This window comes from Danio aesculapii, chromosome 5 (genome assembly GCF_903798145.1).
Source record: "Danio aesculapii chromosome 5, fDanAes4.1, whole genome shotgun sequence".
In the NCBI taxonomy this organism is placed as follows: domain Eukaryota; kingdom Metazoa; phylum Chordata; class Actinopteri; order Cypriniformes; family Danionidae; genus Danio; species Danio aesculapii.
This window is the reverse complement of record NC_079439.1, coordinates 40,862,343-40,881,856: the sequence shown is the minus strand read 5'-3', so window position 1 is coordinate 40,881,856 and position 19,514 is coordinate 40,862,343. Positions and strand designations below refer to the sequence as shown.

General features: G+C 35.7%; 1 protein-coding gene across 3 annotated transcripts in view; it reads right to left on the bottom strand.

Annotated features, from left to right (window-relative positions):
* The window catches only part of rtkna (rhotekin a), a 164,949-nt gene that overhangs the window by 113,933 nt on the left and 31,502 nt on the right, over positions 1-19,514 (bottom strand). The window contains exon 1 of one of the 3 annotated variants that reach the window (XM_056458192.1): positions 16,167-16,845. The exons of the other annotated variants lie outside the window; for them this stretch is intronic. Within the exon in view, the coding sequence (XP_056314167.1) occupies positions 16,167-16,262 (96 nt within the window). The 5' untranslated portion in view covers positions 16,263-16,845. Of the gene's footprint in view, positions 1-16,166; positions 16,846-19,514 lie in introns of those variants that run through there. 3 annotated transcript variants of the gene reach the window in all.

The following is a 19,514-nucleotide window of genomic DNA, read 5'->3' as shown; positions in this document are numbered from 1 at the left end:
CATCTTCCTCAGAGTACCAGGAGGACGAGGCCTCCTCTTCAGCTGGATCTGATAAACTAAGCGTCCCACACTTCAACTATTATATTTCTGGAGGCCGGCCAGATGGTTCCCGTCAAACTGTGCTAAAGATGAACATCGTATAGTACGTTATCTCATCCGTGATGATTGAAGCCTTTGAAAGGCAGCAGCAGTAAATTATGAGCTATTCTCTAGAGGGTGGAGGTGTGCCAGTTTGTTATACTGATGCTAAAATAACCCTCCTGCGGTTCCGTTCACTCCTCCGTCCAAAACGACCAACGTGAGGCTCCATTCAATTACATGGACAAGTGGCTCCATTGGCTTTATCAGCAGGCAGTGAGAAGGTTAGGTCATCACATAAACACCTGCATTATACAGGCCAGCAAGCACTCGCCCAGCTGAAAAAAGGCACTCGTTCTATCACAACATAAAACTTTATGATTAGAAAGAAGAAAAGGGAAGTGAAATCACAACGAGTTGTTTGTCCTCAGTTTGAAAAGGTTTTGTTTTTCTTGGGTTTCCATCAAGATGGAAAGAGGACGACTAGGCATTGCCAGAACCGTGAAACTGCTCGCACTGCTTTCGCATCCAAATTCAGATCCTCCCCCTGACACCATGAAGAAATACTTATGAGCCCAGGGAGACAGCAGCCAGGTTCAGTTTAGGTTAAGCTAACTGCTTGTTAGTTCTGCTATCGTACAAAATTATATATGATAGCAAAACCAACAAAATCAAATTATGACCCTGAATCACAAAATATAGATGGTATGGGTCAAAATGATGATGATCATGGCAAAAATCATTAGACTATTAAGTACAGTTCATGTTGAATGAAGATATTTTGTACATTTCTTACCATAAATAAGAGAAAACTATTTTTAAATGTGTAATATGCATTGCTAAGAGCTTAATTTGGAATACTTTAAAGGTGGATTTTCTCAATATTTTGATATTTCTGAACTGTAAGATTGCAGATTTTCAAATAATTGTATCGTGGCCACATATTATCCTTAACTAGCAAACCATTCATTAACATGATGATTATTTATTCAGCTTTTAGATTATGTATAATGCCAAAAAAGACACTTATAACTGTTTTTGTGGTTCAGGGTCACAATTTTGAATAATGGTGAAATGTGATAAACACATAATAGTAATAACTTTATTACACTGTAATATTCTACTAGGACTGGGCTATATTGCAAAAACAATATCACACAGCAAAATCCTCAGAGTAAAATTTACTCAGTTTAGATAGTATTTGGTCCCTCTCTAAATTGAGTTAAATTTACTCAAGTTAATGAGACAATGAAAGGATTAATTAGGTGATTGAGAACTGACGATGAAGACCTGCTGTAAATAAGCAGAGGTCATTAAGCAACTCTACAAACAGCAGCATTATTTATAACCAACCTGTTTGCCCTTATTTAAAGAGGGACCAAATATTCTCTGAACTGAGTAAAATTTACTCAGAGGATTTTGCTGTGCACGATATGTTTCATATCATTCTATATCAATAATTATTGAATATTTTAAACAATACATTTAGGAATATTAGGATTTTTTTTTTTTAACCACTTTATTTTATTTACCAACATTAAGGCAAATAGTTTTAATAGTCAAAAACAAAAATATTTCAACAAAATATCTCATCTCTTTATCTCATCTCTTAATTAAGTGTTAAAGAGACTCTTAGACTTGATAAAACAAATTATGATAATCAAATCTGAGCTTTCAAGTAAAGAAACTAACCATCATTATTCAAATAAATACTGCAACATTATAAATTGTGAAGTTGAATGACTATATTACCCACTATACTAAAAATTCTTTCATATGGGGAGCTAGTGGCTGGGATGCACAAAAAAGAAACCAAAAAGCCACACTGGCGACATCATTTATTATTTACAATCTCCTCACTGCTGCTATAGGTCACTCATTTTCGCATGTATTTGCATCAAGCATTTTCTCAGAAGATGACAAATGGACATCCATTGCTGCAGCTCTGATACAAGTTTATGGAGAAAAGTAAAAAGCACTGCAGTGTTTGGGTGCGCTGTGTTTGTCTGAGGTAATCAGTCTACCATTATTACTAAAATGTGTATATTCCATACAATGTATGAAGCAGATTGGTTAGTTCTACTTGCATGAATCGCGGTGCAGTTACGGCATTCGGAAAAGTTCAAATGTTTTCAACTAGGAGCACCTGGAAAATGCGCGCTTGTCACTTTTGCGCCGCTTGCACAACATGTGCGTGTCGCCCTCATGTGCGTGTCCTGCAAGTTGAGTAATTGGTAATAACAAACTTACACCCTAAGCTTATCGGCACTGCTTCCAAGGCGCGCGTTCAGCAGCCACATTTTAATAAGACTATAGCGCTTTATAGCAAAACTACATACAAACCTTGTTGTTTTTTGATATTGACAATGATGCTCAGTCAATAAATATCAATACCGATTTTATTCTACCATAGGTGGCACTTAAAGAAATGCAAAAGTATCCGGATTAAGGCTCGTTCACAACAAGAGCAATTGCTTAGTCAAAACTTTTAGCTTATTATAATAGCAGGGATTCTGTGGCAAGTAATCTGACAAATCTTATTGGTTGGCCAGTTTTCTTTCCATTCTGTATGGAACAGTTTAAGTTCTGACATTGCAGACTCAACAGATTCAGCAGGTCTTATCTTAGAGAAATGAGGCTCATTTTGGAAATCATAACATCTAGAATGCCTGAGCAGGGCAGGGAAGACTGGACAGGTAATAAAATAAGGGGCCAGGGTGAGAGACGGCGGCCTCCTCTAACACTCTGAATACTGGGAGGTGTTTTCCAAAGGAAACTGGCTCGAGTCAAGACATTTTGGCTGGTTCCTGCGCACAGACTGTCCATTCAACCCTGTTCCTGACTGCACCAGAGCTCAGGCCAGGAACGATAGAAGCTGCACTGAGGCGTGGGTGAACAACTACAATACCCTCTTTCACTACCAGCCTATGCCCTCCTCCCAATACCCCACCCAGCTTGGAGGGCACGAAAAGTGCCAGAGTTTTGCAGATACAGGACCTAGTCATGAAAAAGCTACACTGGGTCTTCTTGAAAGCCAGAATATATCCGATCGTGTTGAGAAATGGGTTGTTTGCTAAGAAGTAAAGCATACGGTAGTGGGTAAATATGTAACTTGCTCCACTTCTTGACCTAAACCAACAAAAACAAACTGGCGCAAACATTTCCCCGTTGCTATGAACAGATAATTTCTGATCTGCTGTTTACTCACCACTGTTATTTTGGTTCTGTTTATTTTGCTCCTGATACAAAAGTATGAAGTTCATATTTACATGCTCACCTAAACGCTACCTTTATGGGTGTGCAATGACAAAATGTTTACTAACAGTACATCACTGTTCAGGTCAGTTGAACTAGGGCTGGACGATATGGCAAAAAAAATTATCACAATATTTTTTTCATATCAGTCAATATTGATAATTATCACGATAAATGTCAAATCTTTATATCTATTAAATTTATAGGATTTTTAGCATGCCAATCCCTTCGTGCAGCTGATTTAACACATTTTGTGAAATGTTTTAGCTGTCTGAAAATATAAATAACAATACTATAAATAATAAACAAAAGAACAATCTTAATTCAGCATTTACTGTTTAAGTTTTCAACAACCAAAGACATTACCCTACAAGTTATTGGATATTATTGTTCAATATCAAAAAAATAAATAAATAAAACAAAATAAAACAAGTTTGGAACAAGTAAAAGGTGAGTTAATGGTCACAGAATTTTCAGTTTTGGATGAACTGTCTTTTTAATGGTGAACATGATGAATTTAGGGTGAAATATCCTTTAATATGTAATTTATTTAGCGATGCTAACGATTACTTGATGATCGATTAATTGTCAATAACCCTTTAATCGATAGACCTTATCGATGACTGATTAAGCATGGACATTTAAAGGTCAAGTTATGCTTTGCGCTGTGAGACACGTCCATGCACTACATCATCAAGTGTGTGCAGTTTACCTTGCATGTGGATTCACTCTCTTGACATTTCATATTGCGGGACGCATAAAAACTTGTTATGCGCAGATCTCCGTTATAACCGTGGGTGTTTTAATTTGACCTCACAGACTGGCATGAATGGGCCTATGCAGACTCTCATTTTATAAATCGCGCATCACAGCGAGACATGCAGGGAGCCTCTCCATTCACTATACGGGTTTCTAAGCTCTCTCATCCTTCAGACTGCGTTTATTCTTCCGAGGTAACCTAAGAATACTATCAGTGCTGCGAATAGCTTGTAAAGACTGTCCAGCTTATGCTGCTCAAACCATGCTTCGTTAAGGAATTAAAATGAAACCTTGAAAACAGTTTAATGAATTGTTTTGGCGCTAAAGCAGATACTATAGCGGACTTGCTTTAAAGCACTTCAGATAAACCTCAGATGTTATCCATTCTTCTTATACATTAGAATTAACTTACACATTATACACAACAAAATTCGTTGCAAAAAGATACATTTTCAAAGAAAAATATATATAGGGTATATATTTTTTGTTGGTGCCCACCTTAAACAACTGCGGGTGGATGATGCTTCGCTCCGTGGAAAATAAGGATTTAACTAATGACCCTCTACTGTTTTAAGCATCTGTCATTTATTTGCTGCACTTTTATTATGTCATTATTTTAAAGATTATGTCTTGAGCATTTCTCCTATTAGATTATGTCCTTCATAAAGGCTGGTTCTTTTACGGTCGATGAGGGACAATAGTGCTATTAAAATTTTTAAAGAAAATATCTTATAAAAAAGGATACATAACCTTGACAACAAAATATCCTATCAATGTCGTAACATGCCCCTAAATAATGCAGCTTGTAGTTTACAGCAAGCGTCTGCGCATTTTGCAGTGAACATTGCTCTGTTTTGTGTCAGATTGCAAAAAACTAGCTCCAGACTACTTATGTTTAGTGACGTTTCTTGTCAACAATGTCTGTGACTGTGACATTTTTTACTTAATTTTGTTCACTGTATGGCTGTACACTTTGTACACTTGTACTGCATGCGGCATCCGGAAGGGTAGGCTGCAAAATGCCTGTGCAGTATTACACATAGTGCGGAAATATTATCGAACACTTATCTAACTGTCATTATCGTTTTATTGAAAAAATATAAATCGTGATAATTATCGATATCGAATTATCGCCCATCCCTGAACTTAAATTCGGTATCTGGTATTTTGAATCATTAAGCAAAGAATCAAAAAGAACTTTGTTGTGAGTATATAAAGGACTTTTAAAACTCCCAAAGACCCCTTGACAATGCTACTTAAATACCTCTCCAGCTGAACCAACAATACGACTAGGAGACTGTGCTTTTACTATGCTTGAATGGTCAAACAACACAATAAATGGTTCTGGCATGTGCATATTGATGACCTCTGACCTTACGAACCCTAAAGAGAGTCACGTTTGGTTGGTGCTCACCATTTAAGTTCACTCATCTCAGAAAAAGACTAAGGCTACCTCTACACTTGTGGTTTTTGTTTGGACTTGTTTCAAAATGTTCATAATAGATCTCCATCCTCACTCAAAGTTCAAAAGACCTGCAGGACATCATGGGTGGAGGCCAGAGTTATGAAGTCGTTCATAAAAAATTAGAAGAAACAATAGTAAATAGTCTCTTGTTGGCCTGTTTAGCAGAGCCCACCATTTTTCAAGCCTTGAAAAATTATAAAGGAACACATATTAGGCAGACACTTGGTATTTAATGATACAGGGTATTTGCACAGCTAGTGTTTCTTTCCAGGCGCACGCTGCACCTCCATTTGGAAACAACGAACTTGTGCGAAATCTAGAAAAGATGCGATATGCGAATGGTCCCTAAAAGGCCGCCATCATTTGCGATCTCCATCAGTTGATCTTCCACAGCCATGGTGCATTCACCTGATTGTTGACAAACTTGGTTGGGGATCTATTCCTTGGCAGTTTGTGGGTTGTTAACTGGGCCTTTTCCCCTTAGTAAAGAAACTTTCCAAAGACGGCTGTTTCTTACTCATTTTGCTGCTTGTGGGTTCAATTTGTAACTGAGAGAATGTGGTCATTTTTCAAAAATAATGATTGTTGACGTTCAGATAATTGTGCGGCCCGGTACCAATTGATCCACGGACTGGTAATGGTCCGCAGCCTGGTGGTTGAGGAGCACTGGTGTAATGTAATTAAAATATAATCAGTTAAATAGACTTCGGCATTCATTTAGTTGTTCAAACATAAACAGAGATTAAAAGTTGTTTACATGCACGATACTGTCAGGATCAACAGACTAGCGCTGAAACTCCATGGAAAATACTGGGGTAAAATAAATGTTAATATTTTAAAGACAAGGCAGGAAAATGTTTAATGCAGCGCTTCTTGTACATGCTGAGACCCACTTTTTATCGTACATCAATCAGGCAGTGAAAATCGTAGATTTTTAAAGAAAACAGACCTTAAACGTGCACGTTTTGTAATGACATACAGTTTACCGGAAGCGTTTGACCAAGGTTATTGAAAAATTAAAAGTCCTTCTGCATACTTCTGCGTATACCCTATTAGATGATAAGCTAAGAACATTTATGCAAGGTTATACTTTCAATTCAAAGTTGCAATCTTTTTGTCCCTAGCATGTGTCGTTTTGAATGATTTGTATTGGTTCAACTGTTTCGAAGCTTTGTAAAACTTTGTTTCTCTCATCACTACTTCCAGCATCTTAATGATCAAATACAATATGGAATCAGGAATTAATCAGGGAAGGATCCAGTAGACTTATTCAGGGAGCAAAAACGGAGAACCAAACTAAACTGAAATGCATTCAACATTTCTAAAAGCCTCTGTAGTAATGTGGAAAGCCAGGCATTATAGCATAAAAAAACGTATTAGTTAAAACATAGCCTACACTAAGCTCAGCCTTCCAAAGTCAAATCTGATATTTCTACTAGATGTCTGATGAAAGAAATGGGTGGTGCAGTGACATTTCATAAACCACATTATTAAATTACCAACATGTTGTGAGGTAGAAACAAACATGAAGATCCTTCTAGCACTAGGCCAAACATGACACCTGTACCTGCTGGACTGTGGAGATTATCTGAGGTGGATTGAGGTCACACTGTGGTTTCAGGTGAGGTGAGAGGTCTGCCCTTTCCCAAGCATTTTATCAAGCTTCTGGCTGGAGTTCAAAGACCTGCAGGACATCATGGGAGGAGGCCAGGGTTATGAGGTCCTTTTTTTCCTTGTTACTAGCACAATGCAGTCCTTCCAGGGTCAGTTATTTGCTTGACACACCATGAGAAACTAACACGAGCAGCAGGCATCAGTCCTGCTGGGCTAGATATACAAAAGCCACACTGATCCACCTAAGGGCAGAAACCCTGGTAAACACACGACTGAAAGAGTTCAGAGAGACCTCTGTATCCGATGCAGATTCATGTAAACAAGCTGTGCGAGTGGAAAGAGAAATCCCTCAATCTGTGTAACTTGTTCAGTTGATGCTATTGACTCTGAACAGCGAAACCGAAGAGACACAACTATCACATTGTTGCTCTATTATCATTATGTCCTTGAACACGTTCATCATCTGGAGTTTGAGCGCAATGAATTTCTTTGATAAAACAATCAAATTGTTATATTGTGAATTACTTAGTAAGTATTTTTTATTAAATATAAATATTTTTATTCAGATTTGTTTTAAACTATGTTATGCAAATGATTGCAAAATTTTCAATTCGGCAGTCATTTCACCGGTCACATGATCCTTCAGAAATCCTTTGAATATGCTGATTTTTCTTCTTATTAGCAATGTTGAAAACCGCTTAATGTTTTTGTGATAACTGTAAATACTTAAGAATAATGCCATTTATTAGACAGAAAGTATTTGTAACATTAAGCGATTTACTGTATCTTCTGGTCAATTTAACACACCCTGAAATTTGCAACAATTTATTTGAAGAAAAAAATAAGTTTTCTAATGCAGTTGGTAAGAGATTTTTCTCCTTTCTGACTGATGTAATTCATATTTCCAGGAAAAATTGTTACAGTTAAGTATTTTCCATGGTGATATTATTTTGATACACGGATGCTAATATCGCTATATAGACAATAGTTTATTATACTATTTGTTTGAATGATAAAAGTCCACTGCTGTAGAGGGTAAGTTAGTAAAATAAAGATGGTGGCATCACGGAAAGGTCAATACAAAAATTAATGACAGGTTGGAATGAAATCCCAGGTCGCACAGCAGCAATTCTAAAGACATATAAAGAAACTGAGAAATATTTCTGTTTAGTTAACACTGACAAGTTTTCTATTGAGGATGTAATTTCAAGTTGGATAAGGCAATACATTGCAATATAACAAAGAATATCACAATATAAAATCATCAGCCACTTTATTAGGTACACCTAACTAGTACCGGGTTGAACCCCATTTTGCCTTCAGAACTGCCTTAAGCGTGGGGGAGATATACGTTTCTGACATATAAGTGGACATATATGGGACATCTATGTGTTTTACATGTAAGGACATGTTTTCAGCATACATGGGAGATATATGTATTATACATGTATACCTTTCTGGCATATATGTGGAAATAGATGTTTGTCATATTTGGGACATATATGTCCCCTACATGTATAGCACTTATATGTTTCTGGCATTTTTGTGGACATGCAGTGCATCCGGAAAAAGTGTTCATAGCGCTTCACTTTTTCCACATTTTTTTGTTACAGCCTTATTCCAAAATGGATTTCATTTTTATATGTGTTCACATTCAGAGATGCTCTTCTTCATACCTTGGTTGTAACGGGTGGTTATTTGAGTTACTGTTGCCTTTCTGTCAGCTTGAACCAGTCTGGCCATTCTCCTCTGACTTCTGGCATCAACAAGGCATTTGCACCCACAGAACTGCCGCTCACTGGATATTTTCTCTTTTTCAGACCATTGTCTGTAAACCCTAGAGATGGTTGTGCTTGAAAGATCAGCAGCTTCTGAAATACTCAGACCAGCACATCTGGCACCAACAACCACGCCATGTTCAAAGTCACTTAATTTACCTTTCTTCCCCATTCTGATGCTCGGTTTAAACTGCAGCAGATCGTCTTGAGCATGTCTACATGCCTAATTGCATTGAGTTGCTGCCATGTGTTTAGCGGATTAGAAATTTGTGTTAACAAGCAGTTGGATGGGTGTACCTAATAAAGTGGCCGGTGAGTGTATTTAAAAAAAAAAAAAAAAAAAAAAAAAAAAAAAAAAAAATCACAAAAATATTGTATCATGATAATGCCATATCATGGGGATCCTAATATTTTCCCTATTGATAAGAAAATAAAATACCAGATTGAACAAAAAAATAATACTAGTTACAGTCTCCCAATATAAAACTTCACAATGCCAGAAATGTAGGGGAAAAAAAATCCATGATCCTACTGGTTGAGCCAGTGTTACCGTTTTCAGACTATAGCTCAAACCAATATTTTGGGCAAAAATCTACCTCCAACTACTTTATTTTTGTATTAATTTCTGCATCTTTGGTCCTCTGCATAAAGTTTGTTTAACTTAAGAATACACATCAGCGGCAGATGTAAGCAAGCTAAATATAAAGAAAGTGTCCAAATGACCAACCACTTCTCTTGGGACTGGAGATCAAGAGCAAACCACAACCTGAGGGAGCAATCACGCCTCACAAAAAAAGGCATTTCCCCATCTAGACACGCTATTGTGTGTCCGGTAAGGCACTGTGGGTCAAGCAGAGATGACATCACACCGTCCCATCACTCTCAATAAGCTCAGCTATTTCCTGTTCCCATCACCCGTCACTACAAACCGGCTATGAATCACAGCTCTGCAGCAACAAAAGGCTGTGACGACACCAAGAAAGTGTGCTGCTGGTTTTCAGGAGACACACAGACACATCGTAAAGGAAGGACACAGGGAGGAATGCTCACGTAGTGCCAAGAATGTGGCTGCCTTGATTCTGAAATGGACTTGTTAAAACTTGAAAAGGCTGGAAGTGAGTGCTAGCGCTAACACTAGTCCACAGTCGTTCAGAAAACCACAGGTTCCTGTCTCCACAGCAATGGAGAATATATCAGCCCCTTGTGCAAACTATGGTTAAGCATAGTCATTTAACATTTTATCCAGACAGCCCAGAGAGATTTTACTGTCAATTTAATCTTTAAATCAACAATGGGGTGCATAACCTCTTGCTGGCATCCGAAACGCTGTTTAGAGGTTTTGAAAATTATATGTGAAGTATCATTTTTAAAAATTAAATACTACTACTATGCTTTTTTATATAGACCTGCACAATATATTGTTTCAGCATCAATATTACAATGAACATTCACTATAGTCTCCATCTAGGCATGGGATGATAACCGGTTTCAAGGTTTACCGTGGTTTGGAAAAGTCAAGATTTTAATACCGCTAATACTGTTTTTTTAATGTATTTTTTATGTGTTGTAAAGAAATCTGTGTTTTTGAAACTAATGAAGACAACAGAAGTCAATGATTCATTTTGATTATTTAGCCTGACAACATGTGATAAATGTTTCTTAAAATAAAATATAAAAACAAAGTTTGTTTTTTTTACCCAGACATTTAAAAATAACTTAGAGCAGTAATCACAATACCGTGATATTTTCATCCAAGGTTATCATACCGTCAGAAACCTATACCGGTCTATGCCTAGTCACATCACTGGATAATGCAATGTGGAGTCTGAATTCTAGCTTATCAGTTGCATGTGTTTTCGAAGCCTGTGACGAGAATTTTAAAAGGATTCAGGCATCAGAAATTGTAACGTCTGTAAATTTATAAACAATTCAATAAAATCTATAGTTATTACAATGAAGGCTTGTGTTATTTTACATTTGATTATTCAATTACTGTATAACTGAATACTGCTAGACTCCTCAGAAAACAATAAAACTGTTTAGTGCATTGGTATATTTTTCTTTATTGTATTTATCTATTGTTTTAGATTGTTTATTATATTTTTATTCCCCTACAGAATCATCCCAATTATACTAAAAGTTTAAATTATATTCAAATAGAGATATTCAAGTCACCTGGTAAAATGTTATTCATATATATATATATATATATATATATATATATATATATATATATACTATGTTAGATTTTTCCAATATCGTGCAGGGGAGCATTTGCGAGAACCATTGTTGGCCAACTAAGCCCGCTAGTTCCATCGCTACATAGTTTGTTGATTTAGTGTTTCCCAAATCTGTCGTTCTAACGAACATTCGCAAACTGCATCGCAAACTTGTACGCTTGTAACTACACCTTTCTAAGCTGTGGTTAAGCTGAAGTTAAGCATAGTTCCTGGTTGTGTGTTGTAAAAGTAGACTTAAAAATAAATAAATAAACAATATCCTACTTAATAATAATAAAACAATGATAACGATGATGATAATAATGATAATTATTACTATTATTACTTTTCTTAATAAATGGCCTACTGTAAATTACAACCATAAGCAATTTATATAATTTATATAAGAGGTTTGAGTGTTAGCTAAGTAGTTTTACGTTTTAGCATAGAATATGGCATATTGTCAGAAATATTTGTAAAGGAAACATAGGCCCTATATGTGATGTTTACATATATTTTAGTTAATATAAAAAACAAGTGCATGTTTTTACTAAAACTAATATTGGAATTTTTTAAAGTATGTGTTTGTGTAAAACACTCTAATTTTATACAAAAAAAATGATGGTTATTTTCTCAAAAAAGAAGTTGTTACTCCGCCCCGTTTAGAGCATCACTATGGAGGTTTTACGTTATAACTTACGTGGTTCAAACGATGGAACTGCAACAGAGAAACTACAGTTTAGGGAAAACATTGGTCACTACATCGTTCATTTCCCAAACGATGCATCGTACAATGATAGTTTAGCCACTAGTTATGTCGTTGTTTGGGAAACGCACCCCTGATCACTTTTATTTTAAAATTAGATATGTGCCTTTTGACTCCTGTGGAATAACCAACACAATCTAACTGCAATTCATACCTATGGTCGTACCTATCGTACGATTTAGTAAGATTTGCATATCACCCAATGACGGTTGGGTTTAGGGGCGGGGTTGGGTGCCATGCCCCCTTTTTAAAATCGTACACTTTTATACGACTGAACTTGTACGTATTCATACGAATTAGCCACTAAACTGACAAAACGTAAAATAGTTACGTTTCCTCGCTGGAATAACAGAATATTTCTCAAGTCGAATATTTTGCACACTTTACATTTGCAAGTTTAGACTCAGTAAAAAAAATGTTGTTTTTGAAAGAAAGCTGCATTTGCTCCATTAAAAATACAATTAAAACAGTAATATTTCTAAATACTATAACATAATGAAAAAAAGATTTTCATCAATTTATTCATCTGATGTGATTATTCTCAATGCTACTTAATGCTATGGAGATTATGAAACTTTAAAACAATTTAACTATAAAACTATAAATGTGTTTGGGTTGCTTTTAATCAACTTCATAATAGTTTGTAATTATTAATTTTTGCTGAATAAATTAATAAAGTTAATTTCTTGTTTTTTAGCCGTTACTGTCATGGTCTCATTATACAACCAATTGAACTCAGTTTTACAACTTATGTCATGCCACCATAACTCATGACAAAATGATAAATGAAATATTTAAAATTAAATTTAAACAGACCTGCAATTATTGTGTTTTCAAGATCAATCTTTACTGTCACATCAAGTTCTACAAACCTAATTTACGAGGAATCCAGCCTGTCCACAGCATGCAAATTCTGCTAGGGTTGCAATGGGCAGATTTGTTTTTGCAAAATCATACAAAGAGTCCATTTTACACACAAAGATCACATGAGTGATTAAATCTGAACACCGAGACTCTTTCAAATCGACATGGGCTTGATGCTAATTGACTTCCGAGAACTGGAGATTGCCAGCCTTGAGACGAATGACCATGAAGTATTTAAATGCTGCAGGAATTTATGAAGAAGTCCTTCAGCTCAAAGAAGGCGCCACCATGTCCTTTTGTTATCTCAGGCTTCAATTTTAGGGTCACATTGCAGGAATAGTGAGCACGTAATCCGGCTGCTGGGTGAGGAGAGCTGGCACCCTGGAGGAGTGAGGTGTAATCTCAGCATGGGACTGGACAAGAGCACAGTTTGGTCAGCCACACCAGACCACAGTGGAGAAACGGGGGTCTGAAACGTGTCATTCACCGAGATACTGAGCGTTTCTAACACACAACAGCTGCAGGACACAAAGACGCCTACTTCATTTCACAACCAAAGGGGGTTTGTAAAAAAAGACAAAGTATGGCATATGATATGTACTTTGATACTTATCGTATCGTTTATCATGTGCCCCCTGCTTTCTAGTTGTAAATTACAGAAATGTATACTAGTGGCAAGGACAGACATCTTTAAAGGGATAGCTCACCCAAAAAATGTAATTACCACATGATTTACTGACCCTCAAGCTATCCAAGGTTTATATGACTTTTATTCCATTAGATTAATACGATCCAAGTCTATAAGCTTTATAAAAGGCAAAGAATGACATTTTTGAAAATTTCAAAGCCTCAAAAAGTGTGTATGAGTGATAAAAAAGCAATGCGTTTGTAAAAGAAAAAAAATACCTTGCTGGATCTTGCTAAATCTCAAATGAAGGAAACTCTTTGAACAAAACATGATATAAAAAAATGGCATTCAAATTGTGACAGGGCATATAAAGGGCATTATTAGTTTTTGGCTGAAAGACCTTGTTGTTAAAAGCTGATAATGTATGAATAAAGTGAAAAATAAAAAAGGCCTCAAAAATGCAGAATGCTAGAGCAATTGGTTCAAACAGAGAGCAAAATATCAACTGGGTGTACAGTGCATCCGGAAAGTATATCGCTTCACTTTTTCCACTTTTTTATGTTACAGCCTTATTCCAAAAATTGATTAAATTTGGTGAATGTACTGGAGTGGCCCAGCCAGAGGCCAGATCTAAATCCTGTTGAACATCTTTGGAGAGATCTGACAATGGCTGGACACTGTTGCTTCCCATCCAACCTGATAGAGATAGAAAGGTTCTGCAAAGAGGAATGAGCAAAAATTCGCAAAGACAGATGTGCCAAGCTTGTGGCATCATATTCAAAAAGACTTGAGGCTGTGATTGCTGCCAAAGGTGCATCAACAAAGTATTGAGCAAATGCTGTGAATACTTATGTACATGTGCTTTTTCAGGTTTTTTATTTTTAATAAATTTGCAACAATTTTAAAAAATCTTTTTTCACATTGTCATTATGGGGTATTGTGTGTAGAATTCTGATGAAATAAATTAATTTAATCAATTTTGGAATAAGGCTTTAACATAAAAAAAATGTTGAAAAAGTGAAGCGCTATGAATACTTTCTGGATGCACTGTATGTATTCATCTTTTGGGCAGCATTATGGGTTGTAACTTTACCAAACAGTAGTAAACCATATTAGATCACATATTTAAATCAGGAGTTCGCATTTCAAACAAGCAAATAGTACATATATGACATATACTAAAATAATAATCATAGACTGGAATTACAAGCTGCTTTGTTAAAGCCATAGGACATCAGGGATTCAATTAAGCTACAAAGATGATGTTTTTTTTCATAATCTGAAATTGCTAAAAAGCTCAACCAAATTTAAACAGAATCTCAAGTCTAGTGGGTGGGAAAAGCATGTAGGTAGACAATGAGTACAGATCAATTATATGAAAGAACATATTTTTACAAATCATGAAATAAAAATATAGAGATTCAACCTGTAACTTATAATAACGACATTATTCAATTTTGGCTAAAAGATGTAGTAGTCAAACGAGTGAAAAGCCCTGAAAAGGCATTGAGAATTGCAATTACAGCATGAAAGCCCTTGGATTTGACTAATCGCTCAGATTGACATCTCTTACAGTTACCATTCATGATTGTATAAAAGACTACAACTGGATGATCAACAATCATTAACCACCTCAATTCTTTACGTTACCTATACAATGACCTTTTTCTTTCTCACAAAGGAGTCTTTCCACATAATTTTAGATTTTTAAAATCTTTTTAGTGCCATACTGCTCTTATATAGCCATCAACCTCTGCCTGCTAGCAAATCAGCATGAAGGGTATCTGACTTTGCCATTTAGCACTGATGTCTCAAAGCTTGCAAGAAGAAAGGGGATTGTTTCCACACTCATAGCTTCACTTAAAACTAAGATATCATTATGTTCGCTCTGATAAGACCAGCAACTGTTTCCAAAGATAAGGCTCTGTGGAGGCATTCTGCAAAACCGCTTACGTTAATTTGTTGTTCTTTTCTTACTGGTACTTATGTATCCAGGCACGGAACCACACATTCAGTTCCAACAACACACACATTCACCCCAGGAGACTTTGTCTTTCAGCACTGCAGCTGCAGAGTAGGACCGCTGAAGAAAAAGGGCTGCAGTTTCTCTGTTTTAAGCATTACTGCCAAGACTAAACACACTAAACTGACATGAACAGTTCAAGACATTGTACATCAAGCTCACTGTACGAGCAGCTGAAACAGGGACATGTACTGTATACAGCACTCGCGGAGTTTAGACACACAGCTGAAAAGTGGCAGAACAAGGCAACATAAGAGATCTCTCACACCTCATTGTATAATATATTGAATTAGATCATTAAGACTATCTTGACTTTAGGAAGCTTTCAGTTTCATAGCAGAGAAATGCCACTTGATTTTTGTGGCTTTCCTTGAAAAGTGTTTCTATTAAACCTGATATGGAAATACTTGTTTTAAACCTTAAAAATATGATCTGTTTGTAGATTAAAATACTGCCAACCCCTTGCAATTGATTAACCAATGTCTTTTTGTAATAAAAGTGTAGTAACCTTTTTGTTTTTGGTGTACTGATAACCATTTGTATAACCAGTTTTGCTACAAATATGGTAATACTATGGTTAGTGTAGATTGTAGTATATTCAACCGCGGTTTATTTTAGAATGGAACAACGTGAAATCCAACTTTAGATGTTCAGAAGCGCTATAAAGTAAATCAAAAGAGACGAACAGATTAAGGCAGGCTATGAAAACAGCTTTACCTTTAAACTCAGGGCAATCTGACGAATGTATATCATATTGAGATCCTCCAAAATGCGAAGTTTCTCCTCCATGTCTGCGAGTCTGTCTATGGGCATCCTTCACCAGAGATATCAGTTGCTGATTTAAAGTTCAGTCTCCCACTGCTCCTCAGACTATTAATCTGTCTTGAGAGTTGAGAAACATTATCGGAAGAAGTTGACGAGTAAATGAATCACACGATCCAAGCGCATCCAAATCCAAGAAAATCACATCACAGACCAGTTCCATATGTCCGAAAACAACAGTCCACGAAGAACACGTTTATAACAACAAATCTAAATCAAAACAACGAAAAAGAAAGACAGATGGGTGTAAAAAAAAGCTCTGTCCGCAAACTCCTCCAGCTGCTGTACAAGAGCGCCGCGCGCGCGCACGTCTGATTTGCCTTCACAACAATAGCGAGTGACTCCAGTAAATGAACGCGCTCTGCTGCTCAGACAAACGGAGTTTTTTGACACCCTCAAATCGTGCTCTCGTTATCCTGTCAGTATAATGGGCCGTTTACACACATCGCTCTGCAGCGCTGATGTGAGTGTGTCTGTGTTCTCCGGCTGGACTTTACCCACAGAAGGGCATCAGAGCCCGCGTGGACTGTATTTTTCTGCCTCATTCACGATTCAGCTCACACGACACTATACAACCACTCAACTACAACCACTGCCGACAGAAACTACACGCCCTCCATAAACAAAACACATCAAGATGAGTTCTCGCTGTTCTAGAGGATGATGACTGCGGTATAATGCATAAATAAATAAAAATTATATATATATATATATATATATATATATATATATATATATATATATATATATATATATATATGTGTGTGTGTAAATATTAGCCTTCTTTCTTGTAAACACTTAGGTTTGGAAATCTCATGATTAAGTGGTTCATTACCTGCCAAAGATTAACATATCGGCTGTTTATTAGTACTTGTAAAGTACATATTCTGCATGATCGTATACAGTGCTCAGCATATATACACCTCTCACAAATCTCTCTTTTAAATTCATACTTTTAATAGGAAGCTATACAATATTATATTTGTGCTTATACATTAGATAAGTCAGTACTAAAGCCAAATCTGGAGCTGATATAACAAAATAACTTACAAAAACTGTCAAAAAACTAGTACACCCAAATTTATAGTGTTATAGAAAAATATTAAATACAAATTTAAAACAGAGGAAAAATCAAGTGAAGCTAAAAATTGAAAAAGTTTAGTTGATATTTTGCAGGTTGTAATTTATTTTTGCAACATTTTGCTTGAATTTAATTGTATTCTCTTTCAATTTCTAAATATGTTTGGTGAGTAAAATATTATTTTAATAAATATATTTGTTTAATAAATCTGTTTTGTTTAAACGCACCAAAATACATTGCCTATATTCACTGCGAAATGGATACAAATATTCATTTTCAAAATGGGGTGTACTCAATCATGCTGAGCACTGTATATATCCCTAACTCTTTCCAATACTCAAACCCCAAAACTATCCTAATAACTTGTATTAAGCATCAAATTAGGAGTTTGAGCTAAAGGTCAACTGTTTGACTTGTAGAGAGAATTGTACCCTAAAATAAAGTGCAACTCTTTTAAGTTATTATACATGTTTTATATCATTTGTTTTCTTTGTAATGGTATATGTCAAAATTTCCATGACTGTAAATGTCATGACTATACCCTTCTTTTTGCTAAATTCCCCAAACTAAGCCTTTTGACTGCTCAGGGAGAATTAGTCTGCATGCTGCCTCAGCTGGAATACACGAACATTAACTATAGGAAACAAAGGCTCCATCTGTCCTCTACAATGAGAACAGTGCTCTCAGTAACTGCAGTCTCCATAAAACTTACTCTCCACATAATGATGGCATCCAGCTTCATAAATCCAAGACAGTTAGTCATCTCGATTGTCATGCAGCGTAGTATCGACCATTTCACCTGTCGGGTAATAATTTATTCTAAGAGATATACATTTTATTTTCCATAGAGAGTCACTACTATTGAAATATATATTTCATAAAGCAGCTTCTGCGTGTTAGCAGGGTATCAATCTTTAATCTATGCTAAATTATTTAAAAAGCCACAGTTCAATTTGAGAGTGCCCAAAAGATTTCTCTCACTGAAGCGAGTAGTTCAAATCAATGAATCGGAGCAAACAGGATGTTTATTGTTGATATTGTGTTCAATTACTTGACTATTTGTTTACGAATTGAATAGGGCTAACATTGACAGATATAAACAAATCGGTTTCCTTTTCAATTTGAACAAGCGAATCATTTGGTTTCTTTTCACATAAGCCGTTCTCTTTCATGATTTAGGATCATATCAATTTTAGATTCGCCATTAGTTTCTTTCACACACACACACACAGAGCAAACCGCAGTGTTATTGATTTGTGGAAAGAAAATGCTCCTTAGTTGTAACATGGCATATTTTCAGAGACCACCTCAAAGTTAATATCAGTATTCTAGATTGAGCAAAATGTTTATTTGTATTTGCATTTTCAAAACTACAGATAATGTTCCTTCAAAATTTAAAAAAGTATTTAAACGTATTTATTTGCAGCAAAAAAAGTGACAGACCTTAAATTTTGTAGAAAAATATGCAAGTGCAAAACACACTTAAAAATATTTTTGCTGCTTGTTCAAACTACATATTTTAAATGAGCTGAAAGAGCACAGTTCTGGAGTTTTTTTAAGGACAACCTAATTTTTTTATTTTCAATCAACTTTAAATGGTAAAAACCATTAAGTTAACTTAATTGATTTGCTTTGAGACGAGATGAACAGATTGTGTGGAACCTAACATTGTTTTACAGTGTATTTATTTTTACTTTATTATTATTATTATTATTATCATTATCATCATCATCATCATTATTAGCTTTGAAAACATGGATTTAATTATATCGACTCTATTGTTTTTTTTTTTGGACATAAATACTCCAAATGCTAATATTCTTATCAGAAATTCCTAAGACAGTTCAGATAAGGGTTTAATGTGGTCTTTTCCTTTTTTCAGAGCTGTTTATGCTTTATAAGCTACATTTACATGACTATGATGAGTCCCTACTTTAAAATGTGAATAAAAGACTATTTAATTAACAATGAGTAATATTATATTAAACTTGGCTGATAAAAGAACACGCAACAGGAAACAAAGGCATGCGAGTCATTATTTTCCTAAAGTCTTGGGAGATGTAAAGAAAAATAGACTGCAAAATGTGGGCTCCAAGAGAGTGGTTTTGTGTTTGTGAAAACAGACAAGACACAGGGGTCTCGACCGTGAAACTCAATCTACC